This window comes from Ustilaginoidea virens, chromosome 3 (genome assembly GCF_000687475.1).
Source record: "Ustilaginoidea virens chromosome 3, complete sequence".
Classification (NCBI taxonomy): Eukaryota; Fungi; Ascomycota; class Sordariomycetes; order Hypocreales; family Clavicipitaceae; genus Ustilaginoidea; species Ustilaginoidea virens.
In genome coordinates, this window is record NC_057318.1 from 881,952 (window position 1) to 909,145 (window position 27,194).

Below are 27,194 nucleotides of genomic sequence, written 5' to 3' on the forward strand. Positions count from 1 at the left end.
CACGCGGTCTATATGAAGCGGTGACATGGACAGTATAAATACAGATGCTCCAAGACGTGGTCTTTGTCGCCGGAAAAAAACATGAAACACACACAAAAAGTAAAAAAAGAAAAAAAAAAGGAAACAAAAATGAAGCAAAAAACCCAAGCAAAGGGGCCACCGTCGCAATGCAAATACAACACAAGTAGTCGAAAAACACCCAGGCCCAGGGATGGAAAAACAGCAAAGGGGGCGCGAGTGCGCCCCCTTTCCGCCTCGGCCAGCTACAGTTGACACGTCGTGCGGGCGCAGCTACGACGCCGGGGGCGAGGAGATGGCGCGCTGCTGGCCCTGGCCCTGGCCCTGGCCCTTGCCACCAAAGGCCTTTTGCTTGTCGGCAAAGTCGCGAATGACCAGGGCGCACGTGGTGTCGGCGCAGAGCCGCCTCCTCCTCGAGAGGGGCAGCTTGGCGGCGAACTCGAGACCGCTGGCGCGCTCGACGGCCTCGACGGGGACCTCAAAGTCGGTGATGGGCTTGTCGTTGGGGATGGGGGCGTTGGGCAGGACAAAGGCGCCGATGGCGACGTTGCCGCCGGCGCGGCCGTCCTCGGCGAAGATGACCTTATAGAAGTGCGTGGGCACGGCGATGGAGGGCGGGCTGCCAATCACCTCGTAGCGGACGTACCACTTGTCGTCGCGGGGGTCCTTGCGCGGCAGGTACAGCGGGCCGGTGGCGATGCGCACCGAGGGGTAGCGGCGGGTGAGGCGGCGGCAAAAGTCCTCAAAGTGCGACCAGTAGTCGCGGTTGAAGCCCTCGCCGACCTGGGGGCACATGTTGGTGAGGTAGAAGGTCTCGTTCATGGCCTGCTGGGACCACTTTGCGTCGGCGGCGGGCACCTGGTGGCCGCGGTCGTAGCCGCTGCGGAAGTAGTCCCTGAGCGCGCCGCGGAACTTGGCCGGCACGGCGTCGTCCTCGACGAAGACGCTGTGCTTGCGGTCGCCGCCGTGGCGCGCGAGCGACTCGGGCGTGATGTGCTCCACGACCCAGTGGGGGTTGCGCGTCCGGCGGTCGTAGCTGGATATCAGGGCCGAGCGCGTGGCGACGTCGGCCACGGGGCCGGGGAACCCGTACTCGAACAGGCCGGCGGGATTCACGGTGCCGGGCGCGGGCGCCGACGACGACGAAAAGACCTGCTGGGGGGGTATCGCCGACGAGGTGCCGCTGGGAGGGGGCGGGGCAGCAGCCGAGGCGGCGATTTGGGGCTCTGGCTTCTTGGCTTCCGGGGACGAGGGTTCTCGAAGAGAGTAGACGGCGGCGGTGAGGGCGGCGCCGCCTCCAGCACCGAGAGCGGCAATCATGGCGAGAGTCGATTTAGACATGGTGGCGGAGGCGGAGGCAGCGGCGCGCGTCGCCTGGCCTGGTAGCATTTATATCTGGGGGAGGGAGCGGAAACCGGAGGCGGAAACGAGGCGAGGGGCGCGGGATGGGGGGGAAACACGCGTGGGCTGGCGAGAAGAGGGCTGATGTGATCAGGGGCTGGCGGGCGAGAGGGAGCGAGGAGTCATGAGAGGAGTTTGGCGAGGATGCTCACGGGATGGTTGATGGGTGCAGAGGCGCAGCGGAGCGCAGAACCATGTGCGGTGGGCCGGGGTCCAGCGTGACGGGATGTTCAACTATCCAGCACACGGAAGTCGGGACCACGTTGTGAAGTGGGTATTGGAGGCAACTCGGAAAGGGGGAAGGCAGAAGCGCGAGGAGGGAAAAATCGAATAAAAAAAGAAATAAAAAGCTGCGATGGGTGGTGGTTGGAGTGAGTGGGACTTGGTGGAGTCAACAGGCGCCAGTGGGGGGGGGGGGCAGCTTCCGCCTGAGTGGGTCAGGGGACCTGGCTTGGACCCTGGGGCTCCTTCCCTTTGAGCCTGGCGCCAGCCATGTCATGTGCCCGGCTCCGCTGAACAAGAGCTTGGTTATGCTGGTACCTGTTACTGCAGAGTTACTCCCGTACGCAGAGCACATCCATCGTCGCTTCATGCTCCATGCTCCATGGGGCGCAGTTCAGCCCTTTGCTTCGTCTCCGATTCCTCCATGTAGCGCAGGCTCGTGGTCGCGGCCCTGGCTCGCCCAGCTCCGCGGCACCTTCAGACATGCCCGACGTGCAGCTTGTGACTTGGCGCCCCTTGTGCGACATCACGGGATCCCGTGTCACTCCGTCTGCAACCACGCAAAGAAGCCCCACGGCGCCGGGACCGCCACAGAGCCAAGTCACCTGTCCGCGGGTTCTGCTCTGCGAACCAGGCCACGTCGACCGTGAACTCTGCGGCCAAGGCGCGGCGCAAGCAGACAGGCTCTGCGCCGTTCCTTTGCTGCCCGCCTTGCCTCTTCGCATGGTTAGGCCGCGGTGATGATGGGAGTGAATGTGAGTGAGCACCGGCATATAAACCTCGCACTATCGAGCTCACTGCGGTCTACTTGGCCCGACTTGATAAAGAACATCATCTTCTGACGCTGTGGTGGACACTTGGACTTCTTGCGCGCCGACAGGCTTGTGCAAGCAGAGTCTTGTACCTCCCAACATGGGACTGGCGGTTGGGGAACGTACAAATCTCAGCATTACATACACGTTATCTCCTCAAGCACCGTGCTTCCTCCCCCATTGCAGCCCCAGGATGCTCCCCTTGTCAAGTCGTCACTGTTCCCAGCAGAAAAGCCCCCACAGACGCCGCAACCGCCGCGCCGGCGTATCCAAAGAAGCTGGGCCGGCTATTGCCCTGGGCCTTGGAAGCTGTGGCGCTAGCTGCAGCAGTGATCCCCGAGATGGATGGCCTGGCGGCTGTGGTGGAGGCAACCGGTGTAGGAGGGTCAGTCGGTGCGGAGAGGCCAGTCGGGCAGTGCCAGTGGTCGCCTTCGGGAGTACACTCCTTTCCCGGGCCGTGATGGTCGTGCTCGTCGTCGCCTGTAGTTGGCGAGGCCCCGGGCTGAGTCTGCGCGGGAGGCGTAGCGGGCTGGGACACGCCGGAGGGACAATGCCAGTGATCATCGTGCGGCTGGCACGACCCGGCACCAGACGCTGTCACGGTATCGACGGCAGCGGTAGAAGAAGCGTGACAGTGCCCTGACTTGAATCAGTCTTTTTGCCTGACCGACGAGACGAGGGAGGGGGAATGCCCGGGTCCAGGGAGGAGACAACGTCACCAACTTACAGTGGTCACCATGTAGTCGGCAAAGTCCAGAACCAGTCGGCGAAGGAGGCAGCTGCATGGAGGCAGAGGAAGAGGTAGCATCAGACGCGGCAGTCATGGTCTGGGCTGTCACACAGGCAGCCTTGCCGATGAGACAGAGAAGCAGCGAGTTTAGCAACATTTCTCCCTCTTTTTTTTTTTGAATGCGTTCTGATACGGGAATTTGACGGAGCAGGCAAGGCACAAGGAAGCTTCCGCGTGGCAGTTGACAAAGGGCAGCGAATTTACACACGAGGTCGTCACGGACGGTCAAGCACGCAAAATGGCTTTTTGTCCACCCCTTGTTCTGCTGGTTGAATCGTCAAGTGCCCTACTCTATTGGATATTTCTGCAGGCTATATATATACATATATGTATGTGTGTGTGTGTGCTATGTAGGTCCAAGAAACGAGCGCAAGACAAGTTTGCAGTCAGCTTGCAAGCCCCATGCTGTCGTTTTCCCCCACCAGCCCGGGCCTAGTCCAGCTAAACGCCAAGAGGTGGCGTTTGCGAGAACCTCTGTGGACGGACATGGGAACATGAGGTCGAGCCGGGCGTGGCAAGCATCAACGACGAGAGCGGCGCGACAAGAGTCGGCGGCAAATTTTCCCTCGTGTTTGACAAGCTTGGCGTGTCCCGTCCTCTTGATCGTGGTATGTGGGTTCGCCAATGGCCGCACCGGGTCAGGCACCTTGATGTCTGCATGATCCATCCGAGTGGTTCAAGGGTTGTTTTTCCAAGCCGGCCAGGGATACGGTCGGGGACCGTGCAATGGTCAACATGAGCATCATCTGCAGAGGATTCTTTCCCGGGGCCGGAATACCTGCGTCGGGCATTAGGATGGGAAGCAGAGATTCAAAAGAGGAGGATTTGACAGATTTGACAAATGAAATGAATGACCTACATCGGTGCCTGCTTGCATGTGCTCTTCCCGATGGGCATTCAGCGGGGCTTCAGCGGCGCTTTAGCGGGGCCCTGGCGGGGCCTTGGCGGGGCTTTGATGGCGGCTGGGATTGTGATTGATGGCTTCGATTCGCATTGTGAACAATTGGGAAAGTGCTCCCCAACCGTTGCCTACCGTGTACTCCGTAGCATGCTATGTTTGTACGTATGCATGCATGTATTTGTGTATGTGCATACATACCTAGGAAAGCAGTCAGTCTGGTGCACCTTGGCCGCTTTACTGCAGAGACTGAACCGAACCTTGCCGCAGACGTCCTGGGCCATGGGCACTTGCAGTCTGGTCCCTTCTGGCGCACCACCACGCACTCGTCCGTCGCTCATGACTCCACAGACGCGTCCATCACGCTTTGGATTATAGTGGAAACGATTCGAATCCACCTGGTTTCCGTGCAGCTTTCATCGCGGGGGAAAGAGCGAAAGAGGGAAACACAAGACTCATTTCGGCGACCTTTTTAGTCCCGGGACGACGTTGGCCACCAGCAAGCGGTCACGGACTGTCAACTAGCACGCACCGGTTTTGAGAACCTCTATGGACAAAAATTTTGACAATGTCGAGCTACGCGTGCCGTACGGAGTAGTACTCCGTGCAACCTCCCGCCCTTGATCCTCCCCGACGCCGCCACCCCTGCATGGCTCACCACAGCCGGCTTCCGACTCTTGCCCTTTCTTCTTCTTCCAGCGCTTCTCCTCCTTGACTGCCAAGTTGTCCCGCGCATGAAGAACTGTTCAACGTCGAGCTTGTTCAGCCAACTTCCTCGGTCGTCCATCCTGGCGACATCACCCTTTCCTGCACGGGTACATTTTTACCGGCATTTTCCTGTCTTTCGGCTCGCGCATTTGTGTTCGTCTCTCGTCGTTCCCAGCCTAAATAAACCGTCTCGTAGACGACCCGCCTACTTTGTCGATAGCCTTTGTCGGTAGCCTTTGTCGATAGCGGTCGTCGGTTGTCGATGGCCGATAGCGCCGAGTCTTGTGTGCTCTTTTGTCCCATCGAAAACTGCCGCTGCCGCTGCCACATACTACAGTACATCATCATTCTAGCGCCCCCGCATTGTTTTGCTTAGCTTCATTGCGGCAAACGTCCCGGCTTCATTCCTTCTCACATTGTTCAAGAATAGATTCGGATCCCTGACGGGTGCCCGTCGGTCGATACGTCAGCGACGCCACAGGAACGAACCCCCCCCCCCTCTCCGGTGCCTTGTAGCGGCTGCATCTCAACCAAGCGTCGTCTCTGTGGCTCGACGATTCATTCCTCAACGAGCCAGCCTTTTTTATCGTCGAATACCGCCCCAGAACAGTTATAACACCTATGCCGCCCCCCTCCTTCTTTCCGGATCGTCAGCTCTACGCCGCTACAGCAATCATATGGCTGCGTAGTTCAACCTTCCTTGCAATCCGTAGTGAGGAGCAGTCGCCAGCCATGGAGCTGGCTGCTGAGAGTGTCGACAATGACACCAGAGGATGGATCATGTGCGTTGTCAGTGGCATAGGTGCGTTTTATTTCCGCGAATCTCGTGGCCGTTTGAATTTCCGTCGTCGAAGAGCTACTAAGCCGTCACCGGGAAAAGCATGCGTATTTGGCGCTTCGATTGTTTGCGTCGACTTCCTTGTCCGCCTCATTCCAGGCAAGCGCAACTTTCGCATCCAGGACAGCAACGTCTTCCTGGCGAGTTCGCTGTCTCTGAGCTTCGGCGTCATGGTGAGATACTGCAACATGAACCCGATTTCCATTGCCTCTGCCCAACAAGAAAAGACGAAAAGAAGGAACCAAAGGAGGACGACTATGCGGACTAGTTTCCCCACCAGCTGACGCATTTCGTTTCTTGCGCAGATGTTCTCCGCATTGTACAGCATGCTGCCCGAGTCAAAAGACTACCTCAAAAAGGACGGCTGGGATGATCTGTCGGCGGGCTTGGTCATCATGGCTTGCTTCATTGCAGGCTTCTTTGGCATCCAGGCCGTTTCGCGTCTTCTACACCGGCATATCCCCTCCCACGTTGTCGATTGTGACCACACACATGACGATCGGCCCCCACAGGACGGTCAGTTGTGTAACCATGACCGCAGACAATCCAGGGTTAGCCGAGCCCGCAGACGACTATCCCGGCCGCGCTCGTCCCAAGCACTCGCTGCCAACAAGCTGGCTGCCGTCGACCAGGGCCCTGGAAACGGGTTCGCACCCGCCGCCGAGTCGACACCTCTCCTGCCGTCGTCGACGGCCGAGCCGGATGTGAATGGATCCCATCAATCGCAGAAGAGGCAGGCCTCAGTTCGAGGTGATGAATCGTCGCAACGGGCTGCCAGTCCCTTGGTCGCTGTGCGCCACCGCGCGACAACCGATCTGGAAGCCGTCCCTCGTCGCCCGTCAATGTACGACGTCCAGAAGCGTCTCATGTCATTTGTCAAGGACACCAAATGTAATTGCGACGAGGGAGGTTCCTGTTACGGCTACACGGATCCTTGTGGCCAGGAATGCTTCAAACACCTCTCCACACGAACGTCTCAGCGGTCTTCGCACAGCGGCCCCCGCCAATCTGTCCTGTTGCGAACTAGCACAGGCCCGTTCTACCCTCATTCCGCGTCTTTGTTCCACGGCGCCGACGGCCACGACCACGGGTCCCAACTTGACCGACCCGTCAGCCCCCTCTTTCAAACAAGCAGGGCCGCGTCCCGAGAGCAGCTGCTGTCGCCCACCGACGAAGAGACTGAACTGGAAACCGGCCCTTACTCTTGCTGTCCATCCGTCAAGCAGGATGAGGAAGATGTCCAAGGTCAACAGCACCACCATCACGTCCCTGCCAACGCCTTCCTCTCCATCGGTCTGCAGACCTCCATCGCCATTGCCCTTCACAAGTTTCCCGAAGGCTTCATCACCTACGCCACCAACCACGCCAACCCTGCTCTCGGCTTCAACGTCTTCATGGCCTTGTTTGTTCACAACATCTCGGAAGGCTTTGCAATGTGCCTACCCCTGTACATGGCTCTCGGATCCCGCTGGCGCGCCATGGCGTGGTCCGCCGTTCTCGGCGGGCTCTCCCAGCCTGTAGGCGCCGGCCTGGCTGCGCTGTGGTTCAAGCTGGCGCAGCGGTCCAACATTGCGCCAAACGCCGTAGTGTACGCGTGTTTGTTTGCGAGCACATCGGGCATCATGGTCAGCGTGGGATTGCAGTTATTCGTCGAGGGCTTGAGCCTGAACCACAATCGAAACTTGTGCATCTTCTTTGGTTTCTTGGGTATGGCGTTGCTGGGACTGAGCAACGCATTGTTTGCGGCGCACTAGATTCACTGTGCTGTTGTGTTGGGTACTACGGGTTTGGTCAAGTCGACCTGATTTCGGGTTGGGCTTTGTGTAGTTATTTTCCTTTCCGCTTTCCCCTTTGTTCCCTTGTTCCCCCCTTCAAGAGGGCAAAAACCTAGGTTTCGATCTGGCGCAACGGGAGTCAATGATGCGAAAACGACGTCTTGTTGTTGACCTGATGTTGGGGTGGCCACTAGGGATCGCTTTTTGACATTTTTTTCTTTTTTTTCCTCGCAAAAAGCACAAAAGGGGTCCTTTCCTTGCGGAAACAGAGTTCAAACGGATGGTATTGTCAGGTCAAGCTCATAAACGGGAGCAAGCTTTGACGCGTGGTTTGGTAAAAGAGGTAGATGCAGAGTTTTATTCAGACACGTCTTTTCTATCCGTCATAAATTCGTGACTATCGGCCCCGCCGGCCTGGCAACACGAGAACTCTTCCCCATCCGTGGTTATATCAGCTTTGGGAGCTTCGACGTTGATCTTTGGGGCCAAGCGAAATCTTGTTTCAGTCGGGGCAACGTTTAGGCCAAACGCTTGCGGGACGGGGTCAACGAGGTTCCGGGGGGGAAAGCAGTCATCTGCAGGCTCATGACCCCAGGGTCCGAGCAGATTGCCCAATGAAAATCATGAACCGACCAGGCTAGGATCAATGTTCGCATCCGAATCCTGGGAGACATCCCGCGCCAGCAGCATAATGTTCTCTACGTCTTGGAGCCAGTCGTCGGCCCTTGGCGCAGGCGCGCGCGCGTCGGCTTGTTCCATGCCGCCCGGCCATGGGGGCTGCTCGAGGTCCTGCCCGGCAGGTACCGGCGGGGCGTCGGCTCCATCCGACAACGAGACGCAGGCAGGGTCGCTGGGCACGCGGCTGTCGTGGTGGTGGTGGTGGTGTCTGCCGAGATGGACTTGCAGGTCGTGGTGGCGGACAAAGCCCTGGTGGCAGCGGGGGCAAAAGATGGACTGCTTGGCCGCGTTGGCCACGCCGGACAGTTCGTCGATGAGGGCGGCGGGGTTGGCCAGGGGCTGCGGCCTGGACAGCCGGGGCCGCTGCTGGCCGAGATGGATGAAGCGCACGTGGTCCTCGAGGCGGACCTTTGTGCTGAACGTCTGGCCGCAGCCCTGGTCGTCGGACCAGCCGCGGAAGTCGGGCCCCGCGAGCGGGAGCTGGCCGCAGACGAAGCGGAAGCCCTCGTGGGCGGTGCGGACGTGGGTCCTCAGGTTGGACTTCTTGGTGAACATCTTGGCGCAGCCGTCGTGGGGGCAGGCGATGGTCTTGCGGTCCTCGACCGTCTTGCCCGAGTGGTGCATGTCGACGTGCTGGTCGAGCTCCCAGCGCGAGGCGGGCTTGAAGTCGCAAAAGAGGCAGTCTTGGTGCTCCTTCCTCATGTGCGCCTGGAGCAGCAGCTCGGTGGTGAAGCCGACGCGCGGGGGGGGTTCCCCGTCCTCGGCCGGCCTGCTGAGCCCGCACTCGAGGCACCAGAACCGGACGTGGCCGTGCGCCCTGTCGCGGTGCCGCTTGAGCGCCGGCTTGGAGTCGAAGGCCTCGGCGCAGCCGTGCGCGGGGCACGCGTACGCGGGCACGCGCAGGTGCTCCTTGCGGACGTGCCTGGCCAGCGTCTCGCGCTTGCGGAAGCTGCGCCCGCAGTGGGGGCAGCGGAACCGGTCGGCGCCCGCGTGCACCGCCTGGTGGCGCTTCAGCCGGGTGCCGGTGACGAAGGCCTTGCCGCAGCCGGGGACGGGGCAGGCGTACCTGCGCTCGTGGGTGTGCGCCGCCTTGACGTGCTGCTTGAGGTGCTTGTCCTCGATGTAGTCCTTGTCGCAGCCGTCGTGGGGGCACTTGAACGGCCGCGAGTTTGTGTGCGAGTTGAGGTGGTTCCTCAGCCGGGCGGGGCGGTTGAACGTCTTGGGGCATCCGGGCCAGGTGCAGGCGAGCGTTTTCAAGTCCGAGGGGAACTTGGGTCGCGGCGTGGTTGGCGCCGTGGTGGGCGTGTCGGCGCCGCCTGCAGAGGTTGGTGTCTGTGCGGTGGTGTGGTCGTCGTCGTCGTCGTCGTTGTCGTCGTCGTCGTCGTTGTCGTCGTCGTTGTCGTCGTCATCATGGTCGTCGTCATCCAGATAATCATAATCATCACCATCATCACCATCATCATCATCATCGCCTAAGCAAGATCAGCTGGTGTGCTGGTGGCGGGCTTGCCTGCAGTTTTCGAGATGAGGATGGATGGATACATACAAGCGCTGCCTGTCTGCAGCTTTTTGGATGGAGAAGCTCCAGGAGCTTCTGCGTCGGCACCTCGTTTGCCCATGGTCGCGAGGTGATGCCGGAGCAGATCGACTGGGCAATGGCCTTTGCACTTTTGTTGATCGAGCCGAAGCCGGTGAATTTATTTTCGGGGCTGGAGACGGGGCCGGCAGAATGTGAGGCGGTGAGAACAAATTGGGTGACGATGGCCAAGGCTTGCTCTCGGGGAAGCCACGGCAAAACCCAGGGGTTCTGCAATTTTTACTAGACCGAGTTTCCCTCCAGACAGCGTCTTTGCGACAAGCTTTTCCCGCGCAAACTGCTCCCAACGCCGCACTCCTATTTTCGCAAAGGAAGAGATTGAGTAAAAAAAAGGAAAATGTCCGATTTTGGTGATGATGACGTTGGCGTTGGCGGGTGAGTTTTTCGATTGATGACGCGTTCCCGCCAGCTGGAAACGTTGGGGTGTTGCATCAAAGACTGACGAAACCTGCCCCGGCCAAGCGACGAGCCGGTTCTCGAAGACGAGGAAATCACCGAGTACTACGAAGCCGAGGTCATGGACGAGGACGGCGAGCGGGCCGACAACGGCGACGACGCGGACCACGTCGTCATCTCTGGCGACCCCTCGGCAGCGGCCAACGCCGTCAAGGGCGGCGAGAAATCCGTCAAGGACAAGAAGATTCCCGAGAACGAGCGCACGACCACGCCTTACATGACGAAATACGAGCGAGCGCGCATTCTGGGCACGCGAGCTCTGCAAATCAGGTACGAGTTTGGCAGGCACGGCGACAACGGGCGGTCCGATGGGTCTCTAACACGCGGCGCTGTTGGGGGGCGGGCTGCTTTGGTGGCATTAGCATGAACGCTCCGGTGCTGGTGGATCTCGAAGGCGAGACGGATCCGCTCCAGATCGCCATCAAGGAGCTGCGGGAGAAGAAGATTCCGCTGATTGTGCGACGGTACCTCCCGGACGGGTAGTAAGTAGCAGGTTTCAGCGGACACGGCTCGCCAGGGAACGAGACGGCTAACCTGGAGCAGCTACGAGGACTGGACGTGCGAAGAGCTGCTGCAATGATTTTTGGCAAGAAAGATGAGGGGTATGAAGGGACGCGTGCGCGCTCGGAAACAGCCTGTCAAAGGCGCGTTGGCGCAGTCTCGCTGCATCGTCGCCAGCCAGTGCCGAATCGGGTGGTTTTTGCCTGTAATGATTCATGAGCGTTGGCGTTTTTTTTTATTTTTTTTATTTTGGGTCGACGGAATAAATGGGCATGAGATGAAGAAAGGGAACTTGCAGGATGTGGCGCCCGGGCAAGTGGTGCGTTTTGCCGCTGCTTAGCCCCCGGCAACATCTGCAGCTCTGCGCGGAACGGTTAGTCGGCTCCGGGAGAAGAGCTCCGGGAGGAGGTGGTTGCGCTGTTGGTTGGCTGGCGGCTACGAAGCTGCCTGAGTTTCCGCCGTGGCGTCGAGTCGTTAGTCGTCGAATAGATAGCTAGCTAGCTAGCCTGCCTGCGAGCAGAGTACTGCAAATCTGCAAAAGATGGCGAGAGAAAACAAATAGACGGCGGCTTCTCCAGCTGGCTGCCCAGCCCGGAGTCGATCCGACCTCGAGGCCAGGTGCGCGATTGCGCGCCGCTCAACGCCCGTCACCGTCACGGCGAGTCAGCGGTCTCGCTGCATGATGGAGGGCGGCCACCCCGACGGCCCCCGGGTCCGCGGAGCCGGCCGGAGCTGGGGAAGGAAACACCTGACGTGCCGGAGAGAGAGTGTCAGCCCAGCAAGGTCCCGTCCCGTCATGCCAAGAACGCCGTGCCACGCGCGAAACAAAAAAAAAAAAAAAAGTCATCATGTCACGGTTACGAGGCGAGAGTCGCACGAGTGAGCGCACGTCGACGCAGCCGGCGGGCGGGAAACACGGGTTTGCCTGGTTTGCCTGGTTTGCCTGCGGCTTGCAGCAGGGGAGCCGACGGGTGTGGCAGGCCGAGACCAGCGGCTGGCGGGAGACGGAAGCGGAAGCGGAAGCGGAAGCGGAAGCGGAGAATGGCGTGCTTGCGGGAGACGGACGAGTCAGCGCCACGTCATGAATGCCGCGTGGGCCAGACAAGGTCCCGTTGGAGGAATTTGAGCAAAAACGGCATGAAGCGCATCGGCGAAGTGGTAGCACGGGCGGCATTTGTTCCCAGTGCCGTGCCGGGCATGACGCAGCGGGTACATAATCGGCACTTGGCAGTTTGGTGCGTCGACCGACATGCAGCGAGGATGGCTCGGCTGCTTCGTCACCCCGGGCGTCCTCCCGGGCTTCTCTTGCCGGTGGCACCAGGGTGCTTGCGCGCCGGCAGAACAAACAAGCCGAGCTTACCCGGCCGTGGCAATGCAGCCATTGGAACCCAGCTCGTCACGTCGGGCAGGTGTGCACCTGGGCCGCCTGCCGCCTGCTGCTTGCTGCTCCCGCCGCCCCCACCGCACCGTCGTACAACAAGACGCCGCAGCAACGCAAAGCCCCCGTCACAACGGCAATCACGCAACGCTGAATATTCCTCGCCACGGCCAAGTCGTCCATCCCCATCCCCATCCCCCTGCACCGGCAGACCCTGCCCCCCCCCGGCCCGTGGGATAAAACGCCCTGCAGCCGTCGACCCCCGTACGCGCCAACGTTCATGGAGCTTCACCACCACGACCGACCGACCGCCCGCCCGCCCGCCCATGATGAAGCTCGCACCCGCCGCCCTCGCATCCGCCGCCGCCGTTGCCGCTTCCCCCGCTGCGAAGCGTGCCGTGGGAGGTGTACGACGAGCCCCCCCCCTTCAAGAAACCATGGGACCAAGACCCCCCGTTTCCCAAGCCCCCGGCCCGCGCGCCGCAAAGAGCAAAAAAAGTTGCCCCCCCCCCCTTGCCCCAGACCACGTGTGCTAACGGACGGTTTGGGAAAAAAAAAACGCCCCAGGTCCTGCTCTGCACCGGCCCCAACTCCACCGGGCTGTGCGAGCACCAGGTCTACGCGCTCGACCGGTGCCAGCAGCTCCCGCCGCCCTTTCGCCGCAACACCAGCACGTTCGCCGTCGACGGCGAGGACTTCTTCTGCTTCCCGCGCGTGTACGACTGCGGGCAAATCTGCACCAGCCCGACGGGCTGCACCTTTGGCCAGGTCGACTTTGGCTACGAGCACAAGTACGACCTGGGGGCTATCGGCTGGAACACGCTGATCCAGAGCTTCGACTGCTCCCTGAAGAGGAGCAGCTAGGGGGGGATGAATCATGTTTTGATCCATGATTTGGATCATGATTTGGATCATGTTTTCGAATCATGCGGTTTAGCGGTTGTGGTTTTTGCACCGATCAACTTTTGGCGTAGCTTTGCCTGTGGCGGGGATGGTTCGGCATTGGCATGCGCGGGAGGAGGGACGCTCAGTGCGCCTTGCAGATGCGCAGCGGCCTGCAGGGTCTGTCTCATCAATTGAATTGACTGCTTGATTGAAATGCTCGATGCGGTTTTGCTGCTGCGTTTTGCTTATTGCGGGCCGCGGACATGTTTCGGAGATTCAGCCCTGGGGAGGGGTACGCCCCGCGCCACTCATCCCGCCAAGACTACAGTGCTGCGTACCGGGCTACACTAGGTACACACATAGGTACATACTTGTGCAACCAGAACCCCTCAGCATCACCAGCGTCACCCGGCGTCAGTCACCATCACCAACCATCACCAACCATTACCCATCACCAACCGGTTATTACCAACCATCAGCGCCATCACCAGCCATCACCGACATCACCGCCATCACCGCCATCACCGCCATCACCGCCATCACCGCCATCACCGCCATCACCGCCATCACCGCCATCACCGCCATCACCGCCATCACCGCCATCACCGCCATCTGCTGAATCTTCAATCCAAGCCTTCATCCGTCACCACCACCACCACCACTCGTCACCAACAATGGCGTCCCCCGCCACGGCCTTCACCACCACCGCCTCCATCGCCTCCTGCCACGGCCGCCTCCTCAAGCTCTCCCACCGCTCGTCCGCCACCCAGACCCCCATGGCCCTCAACCTCTTCCTCCCCCCCGCCGCCTCGCCCTCCAACCCGGCCCCCCTGCTCATCTTCCTCTCCGGCCTGACCTGCTCGCCCGACAACTGCGCCGAAAAGGGCTTCCTGCAGGCCCACGCGTCGCCGCTCAACCTCGCCATCCTCTACCCCGACACGTCCCCGCGCGGCACCCGCCTGCCCGGCGAGCACGCCGCCTGGGACTTTGGCGCCGCCGCCTCCTTCTACCTCGACGCCGAGCGGCCGCCCTGGCGCGCCCACTACCGCATGGAGACGTACCTGGCCCGCGAGCTGCCGGACCTGCTGTTCCGCCACTTCGCCCAGCTCGACGGGTCGCGCGTCTCCCTGGCCGGCCACTCCGTCGGCGGCCACGGCGCCCTGACCCTGTTCCTGCGCCACCCGGGCCGCTACAGGAGCGTGAGCGCCTTCGCCCCCGTCTGCAACCCGTGCGAGTGCCCGTGGGGGCAAAAGGCCTTTGCGGGGTACCTCGGCGACGACCGCGACCGGTGGAGGCAGCACGACGCGACGGAGCTGGTGCGCCGGTGGGACGGGCCGCTCAACTGCCTGATTGACGTTGTGAGTGCCGCGGCCCGTTTTCTTTCTTCTCTGACCATTTCCCCCCTTCCCCCCCCAAACACTCTTTCGAAAATGTGTTTCGGGAAATAAATCTTTGGCCTGGCTGGGTTCTTGCTGCGCCTGGCGGCAGCATGAGGCAGCATGAGGCAGCATGAGGCAGCGTGAGGCAGCATGAGGCAGCATGAGGCAGCATGAGGCAGCGTGAGGCAGCCAGAAGACGGTGACCAAAAGCAAAGGCGGGCTAATGTGCCAAGGGCACCGAGGACCAATTCTACAAGGCCGGCCAGCTGCTCCCCGAAAACTTTGCCAGGCAGGTCGAGGCGGCTGGCATCGACGGCGTCAAGATCCGCTACCAAGAGGTTTGCCTCAACCCCCCCCCCCCCGCCCAACCTGACGCCGGGACGCGGACCCGACTGGCTGACCGGGGCGCCAAAAGGGCTACGACCATTCGTACTTTTTCGTGTCGACCTTTGGCCGAGACCACGTCCTGCATGCGGCCAAGGCGCTGGGCCTGGTGTAGGTGGCTTACCCGCGCGGCTGCTGGCTTGCCGACCGCGACCGCGACTGCGACCGCGTTTGCGAATCGACCAAAAGTGATTTTCCTATCGAATATAAATGGCAGAGGCTGGCTGGCTGGCTGCGCACCCAAACCCCCCCCTTTCCTTCTCGTTGGGGTGAACCAGCCATCATGTACTCAACGCAGCTTGCCGTCCGAAACACCAACATCCCTCCACGGTTATTTGCTCCCGGTTACATGCCCGGGTTACATGCTCCCCCCCGTGTAATCATGACGCAGAGGCTAAAAGCCAGTATCCCTTGTATGAAGCCCAGCCGTCCCCTTTCGACAGTCGAGTCCCCCTGATGATCCCGTGCCATGACAACGCCGCCCAGGTGGTTGATAATAATGTGCCGCCAAAGGCAAGATATTCCATATGAAAATAGCAGAATGAAAGGGTTGAAAAAAAAAAAAAAAAAAAAAAAAAAAAAACGAGACAGGACCAGGAGATACGAATAAATACCCATCATGCATCGCAATGCATTGCAACCGACGCAACGCAATGCGACTCTGCAAACACCCTTAGCTGATCCTGCGCTCTGCTCCAGCGCCCAAGCCCTCCTTCTCCAGCCTCGCTCGCATGTCCGCGTCCACCTCGCGGCGGATCCGTTCGTACGCAAGCTTCTCGAACCGGCTGAGGCTCTTCCACCAGTGCTGCCCTGCCTCGTGCTCGGCCACGCGGCCCAGCAGCTCGCTCGTCTTGACGCGTACCCCGCGGTCCTGGTGGAAGAGGCCGAGGGCGAGGTAGAACAGACCTGCGTGCGATTCCGGCGCGACCGACAGCAGCAGGCAGATTTCGTCGTACGAGTGGATGTGTCTGCAGAGCGTGAGGTAGATGTCTTTGCTCTGCGCGGGCGACAGCCGCTGCATCCGTAAGCGGTCGTGCATGTGCCCCAGGTCGAGCCCCTTGAGCGGACGGATCGTGTACATTTGCGCTAGATCCTGCGTAAAACGGAACCAAAAAAAAAAAAGAAAAAAGTGTCAGCCAGCTTTGAATTTTTCCGTCTTCAGTTCAGAGGGGAGCGCTCCCCCCCCCCCCCCTCCCCCCCACCCCCGGGAGAGTCGGAACCAACTTGAATATAGCTGTAGTAGCTGCGTGTGTTTCGCCATCCCTCGATCCGGGTCACGTTGCCGGCAAGCTCCTTATTCTTGGCCGCATCGTCGGACCAGACGTACCCGTGGCCGCCGGCGCCGGGAAGCGTCATGGCTTCGTCCTCGCTCCCAATGTACAGCGCGCTTGCTCCGTACACGCTCTCCTCGAACTGGGCGGCTATCCTGGTAAACTTCAGAACCCAGTCCCTCCACTTTGCGCGAATCACTCGTTCGCCGTGCCGAATCGCGATGCTCTTGAGAATGTCCGTCATGAAGGCCACGTCGCCGGTGAGGTCCTGGACATTGTTGATGTGCCCGCTCGCCGTGGTGGCCAAGGTCGGGTTCTGCTGCTGGAAATACAAGAGCCCCTCCGTCACGACCGCTGGCTCGATCTTGGTGCTGATTTTGACGCGGCCGCTCGGCAGATCGCACAGCACATCCCACCACTCCGGATGGTTCTCAAATGTGGGATTCGTGACGCCGGCGATGAACCCGGGCACGTTCAAGAGGTCGTCAATCTTGGTGAGGTCCGTGTAGGGGAACGCGTGCCTGGTGAACCCTCGCAACAATCCGCCCGACGCGAGCGCGCAGGCAGCCAAGACCGCCTCGGCCACTTCGCCCGAGGGCATGTTGTGGCCCAAGAAGATGACTCGTTTTTGCGTCAGCAGCCCGTTCACCAGCACAATGATCGGATGCGTATTCGCCCCGTTGGTGGTCAAGTGCGGGTGGAGGGCGAACGGCTGCGGCGACTTGGCATGCGTGTCGGAAAAGTTCTGGATAAGCTTGATCAACGAAAAGTCGCCAACAGTCTCCGGCATGACCGCCGTGGGCACCTTGACGGGGATCGGGATTCCCTTGTACATGACCTTGCTTTCAAACTCGTGGGTATCCCGCGGGACCGAGTAGAGCGCTTGACTGCCCCCTTCGACGTGGGCTTTCGTCCCCGCCCTGGATATTCCGGCGGGCTTGACCGGGCTCTTGGAATCATCCGCATGTCTATCCAGCGAGCCGTCAGCTTTGTCTTCGGCTATGCGCATCTGGATCATCAGTTCAAATTTCTCGACGAAAAGATCCCTGCTGTCACTGGCCAGCAAGAGATGTCTCTCCAGGATGCTGAGGCGTGGCATCAGAGACAGGTCCATGGCGTTTACCGCATCGTAGAGCATGGACAGCGTCTCCGGTACAGGAGACTTGAAGTACTCCTCCAGCGCCAGAAGCAAAAGGGGCTTGACATTGGATACTTTGATTAGCACAATGAAGCAGAACCAACCAACCACTTTACCCCCCCCCCCCCCCCCCCTTAGCTCCCACCGCCCATAGGACTCGAAACGCACCTTGTATATGTGCAAAAACGGATGTCGAGTGCAAATGGCCATGGCTTTGACAACAGCGCCACGCTTCACTGCTTTGTCATGTTTGGTGTTGACGAGATTTAACACGTAAATAAGCGGTGGCCCCTCCCCACCCTCGGGTTCACTGTCTGTCGAATCATTGTCGTCGTCGTCGTCGTCATCGTCGTCGTCTCCGCCGTCGTCGTCGTCGTCATCATCATCATCGCCGTCGCCGTCGTCGCTGCCCCCATTGCTGCCATCGTCGACCGCCTCTGCCTCATCTTGCTCGTGTTTTTTCCCATCTTCTTCTTCGGTAATGATGCCGTTTTCCATGTTCCGTCTCCTTCTGCGTATCCGCCGCCTTCGTTCTTTTGCCCGTCTCTCGGCATCCTCTTCTTCCTGACTCGTGTCTTTGTGCAGAAAGAATATTGTCCAGTCTTGATTCCGGGCATGTGCCTGATCCGGAAGCATCAGCTCTGCCAGCATGTTTTCGTCTCCAGTGATGGCTAGAGGATATTGATGCTCCATGACGGGGCCGCGATCAATGTCAAACGACGCCACAAGAATGTACTCGACATGCTTCTCCCCGGTCCCTCTGGGGTACTGCGATTTCAGCCTCTTTGAAGACCGCGAGTCGACGTTTACGCGTCTCGGCGCCGAAAGGGACGAATGCTGCGAAGATGGAGCTAGTGACTCTGTCCTTGACTTGGAACTGTTTGTAGGATCGGACGTGCGGTCAGAGTCAGTCGGCGGCGGATGAGGCGACCTCCCTTGGCGAGAATTCTGGGATATTTGTGAGGGCGACCGTGACGACGGAAACGAAGAAAGTGAAGCTCGAGTGTTGGACAAGGAAACGGTGGACTGATTATTCATGCCGGGTTGCCGCGTCAGGTATGGCAGAGCGGCGGCCATCATGGGAAAATCAATTCCCCCCCCCCCCTTTTGCCCCTTGGTCGCTGCCAATAGCGATTGCAGCAGATGATCTCGAGCAACGATCAGTACAAGCCGATGAATCGCTGCAGAAGGGGAGAGCCAAGCTTGTCCTTGTCCCTCCGCCTCAGAGCCAGGTCGGCGTTGACTGCTTCTGTTGTTTGACGACAAAACCGTGGGCTGCAAACGCTTTCAATCGCCCGGGACGAGGGATTCTTCCCGTCGCTTCGTTTTCGGCTCGGCGACTATCCGACCACAAGAGTTTTCCCAACAGGCCAGATAGCGGCAGATTCAAAAAAGTCGCAATGTCGATGGGCAGCGGCGGCTATGATTTTGAACCCGAGGTGTAGGTAGCGACTTTTGACCATGCATCTGCCCGCAGAAAAGAAACACTGGCAAAGTCGCAAGAGACCGGGGAGGACGGGCGGAATGCGCGACGATGCCGGAGAGAGTGGGCGAGGCAAGGGCTTTGATTGACGGATCACAGATGTCACGAGGGGCGGCAATCGAGGCACAATGCCAGACGTCTCGCAACTTGCCCTGCACACCAGGTGATGCAGACGTGCGTCGAACTCCTGAAAGGCGGAATAAGGGTCAGAAGGAGACTGGAGGGAGGGGAGGGGCAAGGGGCCAGGGGCAATGGAGCAAGGGGCAAGGGGCAAGCCGGGTTGGGTTGGGCCAATTGGTCTTGGTCTGCATGGTTTGTTTGATGTGGGCAACGAACGAGTCAATAATCGGCGGCGGGCGCCAAGGGCCGACGTACCAGACAGTACCCGTCCACGGCCGTCCAGTTGGTGGGTGGGCGGGAGGGTGCATGTCTGGTGGTTTCGTGGTGGTGGTCGGCGGTAGCAGGTAGCAGGTAGTAGGCACCTAGCGGGATACGTTAGAGGTCAACTAGGTCCAGTCTGAACCATATATGTAGTGCATACCTACCTAGGCAGCAGCTGTAGGGAGCACCGAGTGCCGAGTACCGCGCACGCGTCCTTCCAGCAGCCACCAGCGACGACGGCTGGTTATGAGCGGGCCCTACTCCGCACTCCGTACTCCGTACTCTGCGGGATTTGGCCCAATAAGGATGGCCGACACGGATGCCGCTGATCCTCATGTCCAATCCGTCAAATGTTTGCGGGCTGGTGAGAAGGCATTGGCGAACTTGACGTAGGGTGGGGGCTCCTGCTGTCGTCATTACTCAAGCACCCACCCAGGCCAGGTGCCTGGTGCCAAGTGCCACGGCCCACAGGCCACCACAGCCAACCACGTCCACCACGGCCACCACTGCAGCGTGACCCCCGCCCACCCCGTCTTGCCCGTTGTCTGGTCTGGTCTGTTTTGTTTACCTTTGACGCACCTCAAGTTGACGTTGACCGAACCTGGCTGGGGCTTGCCAAGTGCGACGCAACCCAAGACCATCATTCAGTCTCGCAGCAAACAATCTCCCATTCACCCTTACCGACCACCATCTCGAGCGTAGCTTAGCATTTTCGTCTCCACGCCAGAATTCGGCTCGCGAGGGGGGGTCCAAGTTCGCAATCCGTTCGAATCCGTTCGAATCCGTTCGAATCCGTTCGAATCCGGGCTAAAGCAGAATCTCTCGGGGACTGCCATGTCCCCGATCTGACTCGTAATCCCGCAAAACTCCACCTGGATCAAGCAGGTTCCTTGGCCAACCATCCAATCCATCCATTCCATCCCTCGCCGCATTCTTCTGCAGAGGAACCGCCACACCAAACATGGTGAGAGCCAGGAACCCACCCAAAGTCATTTGGCTTCGAGCCGCGCATCCACTCGTTACTTACGCAGACGGTGCTTGCCATAGTCTGTTGCTGCCCCCTACAAGCCCTCCCCCTTGCGTTACAGCTCGCCGCCTTCCCGCAGCTCGCCGTTTCGTCGGCCAGAATCACCAGCCTCTCCGTCACCACTGCGACGCTCTACCCCGACGACTTCCACTACAGAGGCCGGGCCAGCCGCCGCCGGCGCATCTCGATTCTCGCGGACCGGCAGCACCCCTTCCACCCCGCGGGACAGCTGGGCTCCGCGTCAACAGCTGGCCGGCACCATGAGCAGCTCGACCACGCAACCTCTGGGCAGCGGAACCGCCCTGTCGCAGCTCCAGCCTGCGCAAGTGAGGATGCTGCGCGATGGATTCCAGATTCTCGATCGAGATTGCGATGGCCTCGTCAACCGGGAGGATGTGGCCGATATGCTGGGCCAGCTAGGTATGAGTTTGTCTGCGGCTATTTACCCCACCCGAATCGATACATGCAACGGGGCGCTTATGCGCGTGCAGGACTCCCCAACGGGGCTTCGGATGTTACGCAATTCTTCCCTCCGGCAAGGCCGCAAACCATTGCCCTGGCGGCGTTTCTCAATTCGCTGGCCGAGACGCTTTGCGAGCTGTCGCCAAGCGCAGAGCTGCTGTCGGCCTTTTCGGCATTTGACGTCGACGACAGCGGCCAGGTTGACTGGACCGATCTCAGAGACGCGCTGCTCAACACGGCTCCGGAGCCTGGCGAGAAGCCCCTCACAGAGGCGCAAGTCGATCGAGTTGTCAGCGGCTTTACCGGCAGGCGCGCCTTCAATCGAAATATCAGCGCGCAGCTGGGGGCCAAAAGGGGAGAGGTGTTCAGATACAACGAGTTTGTCAGCTCCGTCATGGGATCCAACTCGGGCACAGAGGGCTCGTCGAATGACGTCTCGGAGTAATGGCTTCACGCTGCAGGACGGGGAAGAAGTGATTTTTTCAAAGAGGCGGCTTGAAAAACGAAGCGTCATGGGGCCGCGGAGCTGTGCAGGATTGATTTGTTTTGGGATTCATGATTAGCCTGTGCAGATTTTGTAAATACCAGTCGTGTGAGCCGGATCCAATACCTCAGCAACAAGATGTGCCGCCTCACAAGTTACAACTTGTCGGCGCCAGCAAACATGGCCGACTCGCCATTGGCGTGTGTTTGACTGGCCACCCCGGTACCAGAGTTCAAGCAGCCAGAGCCATACCAACCTCTAGCCCGATTGGGACGAACGATGAAAAAAAAAAAAAAAAAAATAGCGACCTTTTTTCAGCAGCTCAGACGAGCACGGCCCTTCAAAATGCAAAAGGACAAACTACTCGCTCGGCCAAAGGGCGAAGACAAGATGCGGCTGTTCACGGGGGCTTGTCCGGCGCGAAACGAAGCAAAAAAAGAAAGGAGGCGCCGGCAGACTGCCCCTTGACTTGCTGTTGTCACGGAGCAAACCGTCTTTGTCTCCTTTGTTGCGGCTCAGGTTGATCCTGCTTTCCCAAAGCTTCATGATAGATAGATACAAGCGCTTCAGGCGGCGTCATGAGAACCTACCTAGGTAGTTGTGGCACGGCTGGCTCGTGCCCGCGAGGAAGGAAACTTGTCGCGGCGGAAACCCGGCGGTTTATTCTCCAGCACGACAATACCCAGAGCCGCACTGAACAATACAGCTACGGGGGGTATTGTGTGCAGAAAAAGGACAAGTCCATCATCCACCAAGTTTTCTCGAGCGACCATACTATATATATCTCACCCGGTCGTGGCGCCTCTAGGTCGCCGACTTTTCATCCGTCCGGCAGTGCATCCTGAGCAAGTCATTGAGCTGAGCTGGACGTAGGAAACGGATACGGGAGGTGTATTTATATCTGTCGAGTTATTTTAACCTCTGGCAGCCCACGCTATGACGGCAAACCCCAACGGTTTTATCCAAGATGGAAACAGATGAGGGGGGGGGGTTGGTTTTCTCGAGCACAAGACTTGCTCGGAAGTAGTTTTAACCTTGGGCCGCATCTTCCTACTTAAGAGCAGCATCCCCTCGGATGCTCCACTCGTGTTGACGAGCTTGTCGGCATCACTGGTATTTCGAAACACGGAAGAGCTTTGCAAGAATCTACGAAGTAGCCCCAGCTGTGATTATGAGGATCGCTGCTGCTGCTGTTGCCTTTGGAGCACTTGGCGCGGCGTTTACACCGCTTCCACCCAAGTTCTTCAACGAGCCTGCGTCTCCTTGGAGCAAACCCTCGGCTCCCTTGCCTATCCAGCCCAGCGAGCAGGACCTTGCGGGAGTAAGCTTGGCGCTTTGATCCTGCTCTACGAGGCATCCGGGGGAACAACGTCACTAATGATGGCTGTTCAGTTGTGCGACAAGGCCACGAATAGGTGCCATTACATAAAGCAAACTGAGGACGGCAAGTCATTCCAAGTCAAGGTTGCAAACTGCAATCAGACGGTGAGTTGCGCTTGTTGGTGCTGGACACTGGTCGAGAGGAGTAAACTAAGCCGGGACACGAAAACAGTGCACAGGGGCGGCCCACGCTTGCTCGGCCGACGAGAAGACCAACTCGGTCACCTGTAGTTGATGTCAACGAGGCATGGAGAGACGGGGGCTCGGGAGTGAGTCTGGGAGTGAGTATGGGAGTGGGTATGGGAGTGAGTATGGGAGTGAGTATAGGAGTGAGTCTAAGAGAGGGCGCAAGGAGGCATGAACCAGTAGCTGAATTGGCTATTGTCGCTGTTGTCATGGACAAAGAATCCAGAGGCAGTTTTCCACAATCGGTAAACAGGCGTGATTCATCACTGGTGAGACTGAACACTGAGCCTGAGCAGTGACGAGTTACCTATGTACCTACCTAGTTGGCTACTCCGTACATATCTCAACGGCGTAGCCCCACTGAACCTTCTAGAAACATCTCTCGATAAGTGCAAGGCCCCGTTAGTAGCCTGGCGTTCTTTATACGGCTCATTGCTTACACCCACCCCCTACCGAGAACGGCAAGGGACCGATCCTGTTCTTTGATTCTTTGAGTCCTTTAGAGGTCACGTCCGTGATGACACCATATCTAGACGACGCTCTCCTTGGGCTGCCAGCGAGCTCGCTGCAGGCAGAGTGGTCGAAACAACGCAGGTGATGGAAACGTTTGACTGATTCGCGGATGGGCTCGAGCCACGTCGATTGGGCGAGGAACGGCTTGGCTGAAAAGACAAAGGCTGGGAGGCTCGCAAAGCAACGGCGACAAACATACTCGTTGATCTCCGAGGCTGGAGGAATATGTATGTCAATGTGCTGCAGCTCGAGTCGTCGCTCTCCTGTGGCAAAGTGGAGGGTTAAGCCCCCCCGGTATCGGTGGTTGATGCTGCACAGTGCATGGAACGCTGACCACGACGTTGCTAATGGCCGACGGGCTTATTCATGGCGATGGTGCATTACCGTTGCCACCGCTGTCGGAAAAAGAAAAGCCCGTTGCGTCTGGTTCTACTCTGCTGACACCCTCTGTACGGAGCAATGCTGCTACCATACTACCCTAACCCGTTGGTAGATACATAGATGTGCCGTTGAGATGGCAAGCCCGTACCGGCTGGGCCATCCCATCCCAGCCACAAGCGCGCCGCCACAGGGCGACACGGGGGGTGTCGTTTCGGAAAGGGTCTTCTGGTCAACTTCACCCATGCCGAATCTCTGCCCCCGTGATATTGGGACAGACGGCATTGCGTGCGTGTGCTTTGGGCCGAAATCAAGGTCTGCAGGGCCATCGAGGCAACGCAGCGACCCGTCAGTCTGCTTCCTCAAGGTCAAGCTTCCCGTCAATCCGTGTCGGTACATCTCAAGCCGGTATCTGCATGGCACATGCACCGAAGGACAGAAAGGGTGTGGCCCGAAATGCGCTGTCGAAACCCCCCCCGGGCCGACCGCCCATCACTGCTGTCAACAGCTCTCTGGACGCCCAGGCAGCAGCTGGTTGACCCTTCCATGTGCCCAGTGCAGCTCAGCTGGTCTGGTCTGGGGTCTCGGGTGCTATCAATTCAACCTGCCGGGTCATAAATTAGCACTCATCTTGCCGCCCAGCCAAACGCAGCCAAGTCTCCAGTCACTTCTGCCTGCTTGTCCTGTCACCTGTGCACCTGATAAATCGTCGGCTGGGCTTTTCATCTCGTCCCAGGCCCCTTCCCTCTCCCTTTCTTTCTCTTCACGCTCTGCTTGCTTGCACCTGTACGCCGTACGCTCCGATACTCCAGACGGGCCGTGGCTAGTTTTCCTCCGCTCTCGAACCTGAAGTCCTGGTCCTGGCCAAGCCGACGAGAGACTCGTGCAATTTTTTTTTCCTTCTGCCGTCTGTCGCCAACACCCTCTTTACAACGGAACGGAACCGTTGATACCTGGATAGCTCGGGACGGCCCAGGAGTAACCCCCCCTTTAACCGCGCAAACAACCACACACACACTTTCGGGACTTTATCGCCCCCCCTCCGCCCCCCCCCCTTTAGGCTCTTGCTGCTCCGTTAAAAGGCCGCCCCACCCCCCCCTCGCTGTTCCAATATCCGGCATAACCTTGTTTCGGGACAGCCCTGCTCCATCCAAGTCTGGCCTGGCCGTCCCGCCCTCCCCCCAGCGAGTGCCCAGAGCCCTTTGGCGCCGCCCAGAATGAAGTTCTTTGGGGGCAGCAAAAAGCAGTCGTCGACTTCCTCGTCCAAAAAGCACACTCCTAGCTCTAGCCTCGACGAGCGCGACTTCTTTCTGCACCAACCACATCCGCAGTCGGAGCCTCCGTCGCCCACAAAGTCGTCCAGGAATAACGTCAATAAGTCGGCCGCGAAAAAAAGTCCTCGACCCACATCATACCGGGAATCCAAGGGAACAGAAAACCCTTCTTCACCCTTGTCGTCGTCGGCATCTACTCCACGGCACGCGCGGCTGTCCAGGCACGCCACCGAGCCCTCAACGTCTTCCTCACGACGCAGCAAAGTCGACTTTGACACACACCCGCTAAACCTGCCGCCCGAGGAGCGCCGTCGTCTATCCAAGCTGTCCAATTCCAACATGAGTGACAAGATGGACATCGACTGTGAGCCAGTCAATGGCGTCTCATCGCCTGCTTCGCAGAAACAGAATCAGCACAGCCAGAATCCTTCTGCTCAGACAAACTTTTCGGTTCCAATCACCAACGGCAACCATCACGATGAGGCCCCTGCGCCGCCGCCACACAAGTCGAACCCCTCTAGCCCTATACCGACCCCCCAGGATGATGCAGAGGCATACAAGGCGGCGGGTAACAGATTTTTCAAGGAAAGGAATTACACAAAGGCTATCGAACAATACTCCAAGGGTACTTCCCCCCCTAGCCGTCATTTTTGCATGCTCGTTTGGTGGGCTTTTTTTTTTTCTTTTCTCTCCATCCCTTGTCTTTTCCTTTTTTTTCTTTATGTGTTTTCTTTGTGTCTACATCTTCTTTGTCTTTCTTTTTTTCCCGTTCGTGCTCTATACCGACGCTCAACTGACACTTCCATCGTAGCCGTCGATTTGTTCCCAGATTCCTCCACCTATCTGAGCAACCGAGCCGCCGCGCGCATGTCCAACGGTCAATTTGTCCTCGCCTTGGAGGACTGCAGCCGCGCCGCCGATGTCGATTCACAAAACGCCAAGATTCTGCTACGGCTTGCCCGCATCTACACTGCCCTAGGCCGGCCCGAGGAAGCCATGACTACTTTTGGTCGAATCTCACCAACGCCAACTGCCAAGGATATGGCCCCTACCAAAGAAATGCTGCACCATATCAATTCTGCCAAGGAGACGCTGGATAGGGGAACGGCTGTTTCCATGGTCTTGCATGCATTGGATCAGGCCGAGCGCGGACTGGGGCCTGGCGTGACGAAACCTCGCAAGTGGCAACTCATGCGTGGAGAGGCATATCTCAAAATGGGTCGTGAAAACGCTCTTGGCGAGGCTCAGAACATTGCCATGTCACTGTTACGTAGCAACAGTCAGGATCCCGAGGCCCTCGTTCTCCGAGGGCGAGTTCTCTACGGACAAGGCGATAACGAAAAGGCCGTCCAGTCGTTCCGCATGGCGCTCAGCTGCGATCCCGACTTCCGCGATGCTGTCAAGTGGTTGAAGACTGTGCAGAAGTTGGACCGGATGAAGGAGGAGGGTAACGGGGAATTCAAGGCAGGTCGATGGCGGACTGCCATTGACAAGTACTCGGCTGCCCTTGAAATCGATCCGTGCAACAAGAACATCAACGCGAAGCTTCTCCAGAATCGAGCTCAGTGCAAAATCAAGCTCAAACAGTACCACGGCGCCATTGCTGATGCCGAGAAGGCCATCAGCCTCGATCCTAGCTATACCAGGGCTAGGAAGACCAAGGCAAATGCATTGGGCCAGTCTGGAAACTGGGAAGAGTCCGTGCGCGAATGGAAGTCAATTCAGGAGCTTGACCCAGAGGACCGCACTATACCAAAGGAGATTCGAAAAGCCGAGCTTGAGCTGAAGAAGAGTCAGCGAAAAGACTACTACAAGATCATGGGTTTGGAGAAGGATTGCGGTCCTGATGATATCAAGAAGGCTTATCGCAAAATGGCCATCAAGCTGCATCCTGACAAAAACCCAGATGACCCCGAGGCGGAAGCCAAGTTTAAGGATATGCAAGAAGCCTATGAGACCTTGAGCGATCCCAAGTAAGTACACCTTTTGTCGCCTGTGGACGGACCTTGACGCGAAGTAAGGCGTGATGGTGAAAAAAAAAAGAAAAGAGAATGCTGACTCTGTTGGCAGGAAAAAGGCTTCCTATGACAACGGCGACGATCTCCTTGATCCGGCAGACATGTTTGGCGGCGGCGGTATGGGCGGAGGCATGGGTGGCATCGACCCTGAGATTCTGTTCAGCATGATGGGCAACCAGGGCGGTTTCGGCGGTGGCGGACCCCGACATGCCGGCGGCTTCCCTGGCAACGGTGGTTTCCCAGCAGGGGCCACGTTCAGCTTCGGCAACGGTGCCGGCGCCCATGCACGAGGCGGAGGGTTCCCTTTCCAGTGACAACCCGTCAACGACGCGGACGAAACGGGAAGCGAGGATGAAGAGGCTGCGGAATGGGGAGCCGACGAGGCAGCCGATTCCTGGGACGACGGTGGCTTTCCGGATGAGCATGTCCCGGCCAAGCAAGAGCTTCGGCACGAGTACGAGCAGCGCCGACAGGCTCGT

At 58.9% G+C, this 27,194-nt stretch overlaps 12 protein-coding genes across 12 annotated transcripts; 8 read left to right on the forward strand and 4 right to left on the reverse strand.

Moving 5' to 3' along the window:
* Positions 1 to 291: 291 nt before the first annotated feature.
* UV8b_03517 (uncharacterized protein) lies at positions 292 to 1,359 on the reverse strand (the record flags this gene model as incomplete). Its single annotated transcript, XM_043141015.1, has 1 exon — positions 292 to 1,359. One exon carries the CDS (start codon positions 1,357 to 1,359, stop codon positions 292 to 294), a length of 1,068 nt encoding a protein of 355 aa, XP_042996949.1.
* Positions 1,360 to 2,658: 1,299 nt separating this feature from the next.
* UV8b_03518 (uncharacterized protein) lies at positions 2,659 to 3,277 on the reverse strand (the record flags this gene model as incomplete). The annotated part of the gene is made up of 2 exons (XM_043141016.1): positions 2,659 to 3,092; positions 3,181 to 3,277. The coding sequence occupies 2 exons, from the start codon at positions 3,275 to 3,277 to the stop codon at positions 2,659 to 2,661; spliced, it is 531 nt and encodes a 176-aa protein (XP_042996950.1).
* Positions 3,278 to 5,581: 2,304 nt separating this feature from the next.
* UV8b_03519 (uncharacterized protein) lies at positions 5,582 to 7,441 on the forward strand (the record flags this gene model as incomplete). The annotated part of the gene is made up of 3 exons (XM_043141017.1): positions 5,582 to 5,651; positions 5,730 to 5,860; positions 5,993 to 7,441. The coding sequence occupies 3 exons, from the start codon at positions 5,582 to 5,584 to the stop codon at positions 7,439 to 7,441; spliced, it is 1,650 nt and encodes a 549-aa protein (XP_042996951.1).
* Positions 7,442 to 8,083: 642 nt separating this feature from the next.
* UV8b_03520 (uncharacterized protein) lies at positions 8,084 to 9,759 on the reverse strand (the record flags this gene model as incomplete). Its single annotated transcript, XM_043141018.1, has 2 exons — positions 8,084 to 9,612; positions 9,687 to 9,759. 2 exons carry the CDS (start codon positions 9,757 to 9,759, stop codon positions 8,084 to 8,086), a joined length of 1,602 nt encoding a protein of 533 aa, XP_042996952.1.
* Positions 9,760 to 10,074: 315 nt separating this feature from the next.
* On the forward strand, positions 10,075 to 10,773 carry UV8b_03521 (uncharacterized protein; the record flags this gene model as incomplete). The annotated part of the gene is made up of 4 exons (XM_043141019.1): positions 10,075 to 10,112; positions 10,200 to 10,463; positions 10,556 to 10,675; positions 10,737 to 10,773. The coding sequence occupies 4 exons, from the start codon at positions 10,075 to 10,077 to the stop codon at positions 10,771 to 10,773; spliced, it is 459 nt and encodes a 152-aa protein (XP_042996953.1).
* A 1,628-nt stretch (positions 10,774 to 12,401) lies between these two features.
* UV8b_03522 (uncharacterized protein) lies at positions 12,402 to 12,936 on the forward strand (the record flags this gene model as incomplete). Its single annotated transcript, XM_043141020.1, has 2 exons — positions 12,402 to 12,479; positions 12,640 to 12,936. 2 exons carry the CDS (start codon positions 12,402 to 12,404, stop codon positions 12,934 to 12,936), a joined length of 375 nt encoding a protein of 124 aa, XP_042996954.1.
* A 284-nt stretch (positions 12,937 to 13,220) lies between these two features.
* On the forward strand, positions 13,221 to 13,576 carry UV8b_03523 (uncharacterized protein; the record flags this gene model as incomplete). Its single annotated transcript, XM_043141021.1, has 2 exons — positions 13,221 to 13,249; positions 13,351 to 13,576. 2 exons carry the CDS (start codon positions 13,221 to 13,223, stop codon positions 13,574 to 13,576), a joined length of 255 nt encoding a protein of 84 aa, XP_042996955.1.
* A 55-nt stretch (positions 13,577 to 13,631) lies between these two features.
* Positions 13,632 to 14,835, forward strand: UV8b_03524 (uncharacterized protein; the record flags this gene model as incomplete). The annotated part of the gene is made up of 3 exons (XM_043141022.1): positions 13,632 to 14,315; positions 14,570 to 14,674; positions 14,752 to 14,835. The coding sequence occupies 3 exons, from the start codon at positions 13,632 to 13,634 to the stop codon at positions 14,833 to 14,835; spliced, it is 873 nt and encodes a 290-aa protein (XP_042996956.1).
* Positions 14,836 to 15,393: 558 nt separating this feature from the next.
* On the reverse strand, positions 15,394 to 18,206 carry UV8b_03525 (uncharacterized protein; the record flags this gene model as incomplete). The annotated part of the gene is made up of 3 exons (XM_043141023.1): positions 15,394 to 15,813; positions 15,945 to 17,189; positions 17,298 to 18,206. 3 exons carry the CDS (start codon positions 18,204 to 18,206, stop codon positions 15,394 to 15,396), a joined length of 2,574 nt encoding a protein of 857 aa, XP_042996957.1.
* A 1,748-nt stretch (positions 18,207 to 19,954) lies between these two features.
* Positions 19,955 to 20,927, forward strand: UV8b_03526 (uncharacterized protein; the record flags this gene model as incomplete). The annotated part of the gene is made up of 3 exons (XM_043141024.1): positions 19,955 to 19,957; positions 20,041 to 20,440; positions 20,512 to 20,927. The coding sequence occupies 3 exons, from the start codon at positions 19,955 to 19,957 to the stop codon at positions 20,925 to 20,927; spliced, it is 819 nt and encodes a 272-aa protein (XP_042996958.1).
* A 1,210-nt stretch (positions 20,928 to 22,137) lies between these two features.
* On the forward strand, positions 22,138 to 22,581 carry UV8b_03527 (uncharacterized protein; the record flags this gene model as incomplete). The annotated part of the gene is made up of 3 exons (XM_043141025.1): positions 22,138 to 22,287; positions 22,359 to 22,451; positions 22,519 to 22,581. 3 exons carry the CDS (start codon positions 22,138 to 22,140, stop codon positions 22,579 to 22,581), a joined length of 306 nt encoding a protein of 101 aa, XP_042996959.1.
* Positions 22,582 to 24,640: 2,059 nt separating this feature from the next.
* On the forward strand, positions 24,641 to 27,029 carry UV8b_03528 (uncharacterized protein; the record flags this gene model as incomplete). The annotated part of the gene is made up of 3 exons (XM_043141026.1): positions 24,641 to 25,322; positions 25,509 to 26,670; positions 26,768 to 27,029. 3 exons carry the CDS (start codon positions 24,641 to 24,643, stop codon positions 27,027 to 27,029), a joined length of 2,106 nt encoding a protein of 701 aa, XP_042996960.1.
* Between the last annotated feature and the right edge of the window lie 165 nt (positions 27,030 to 27,194).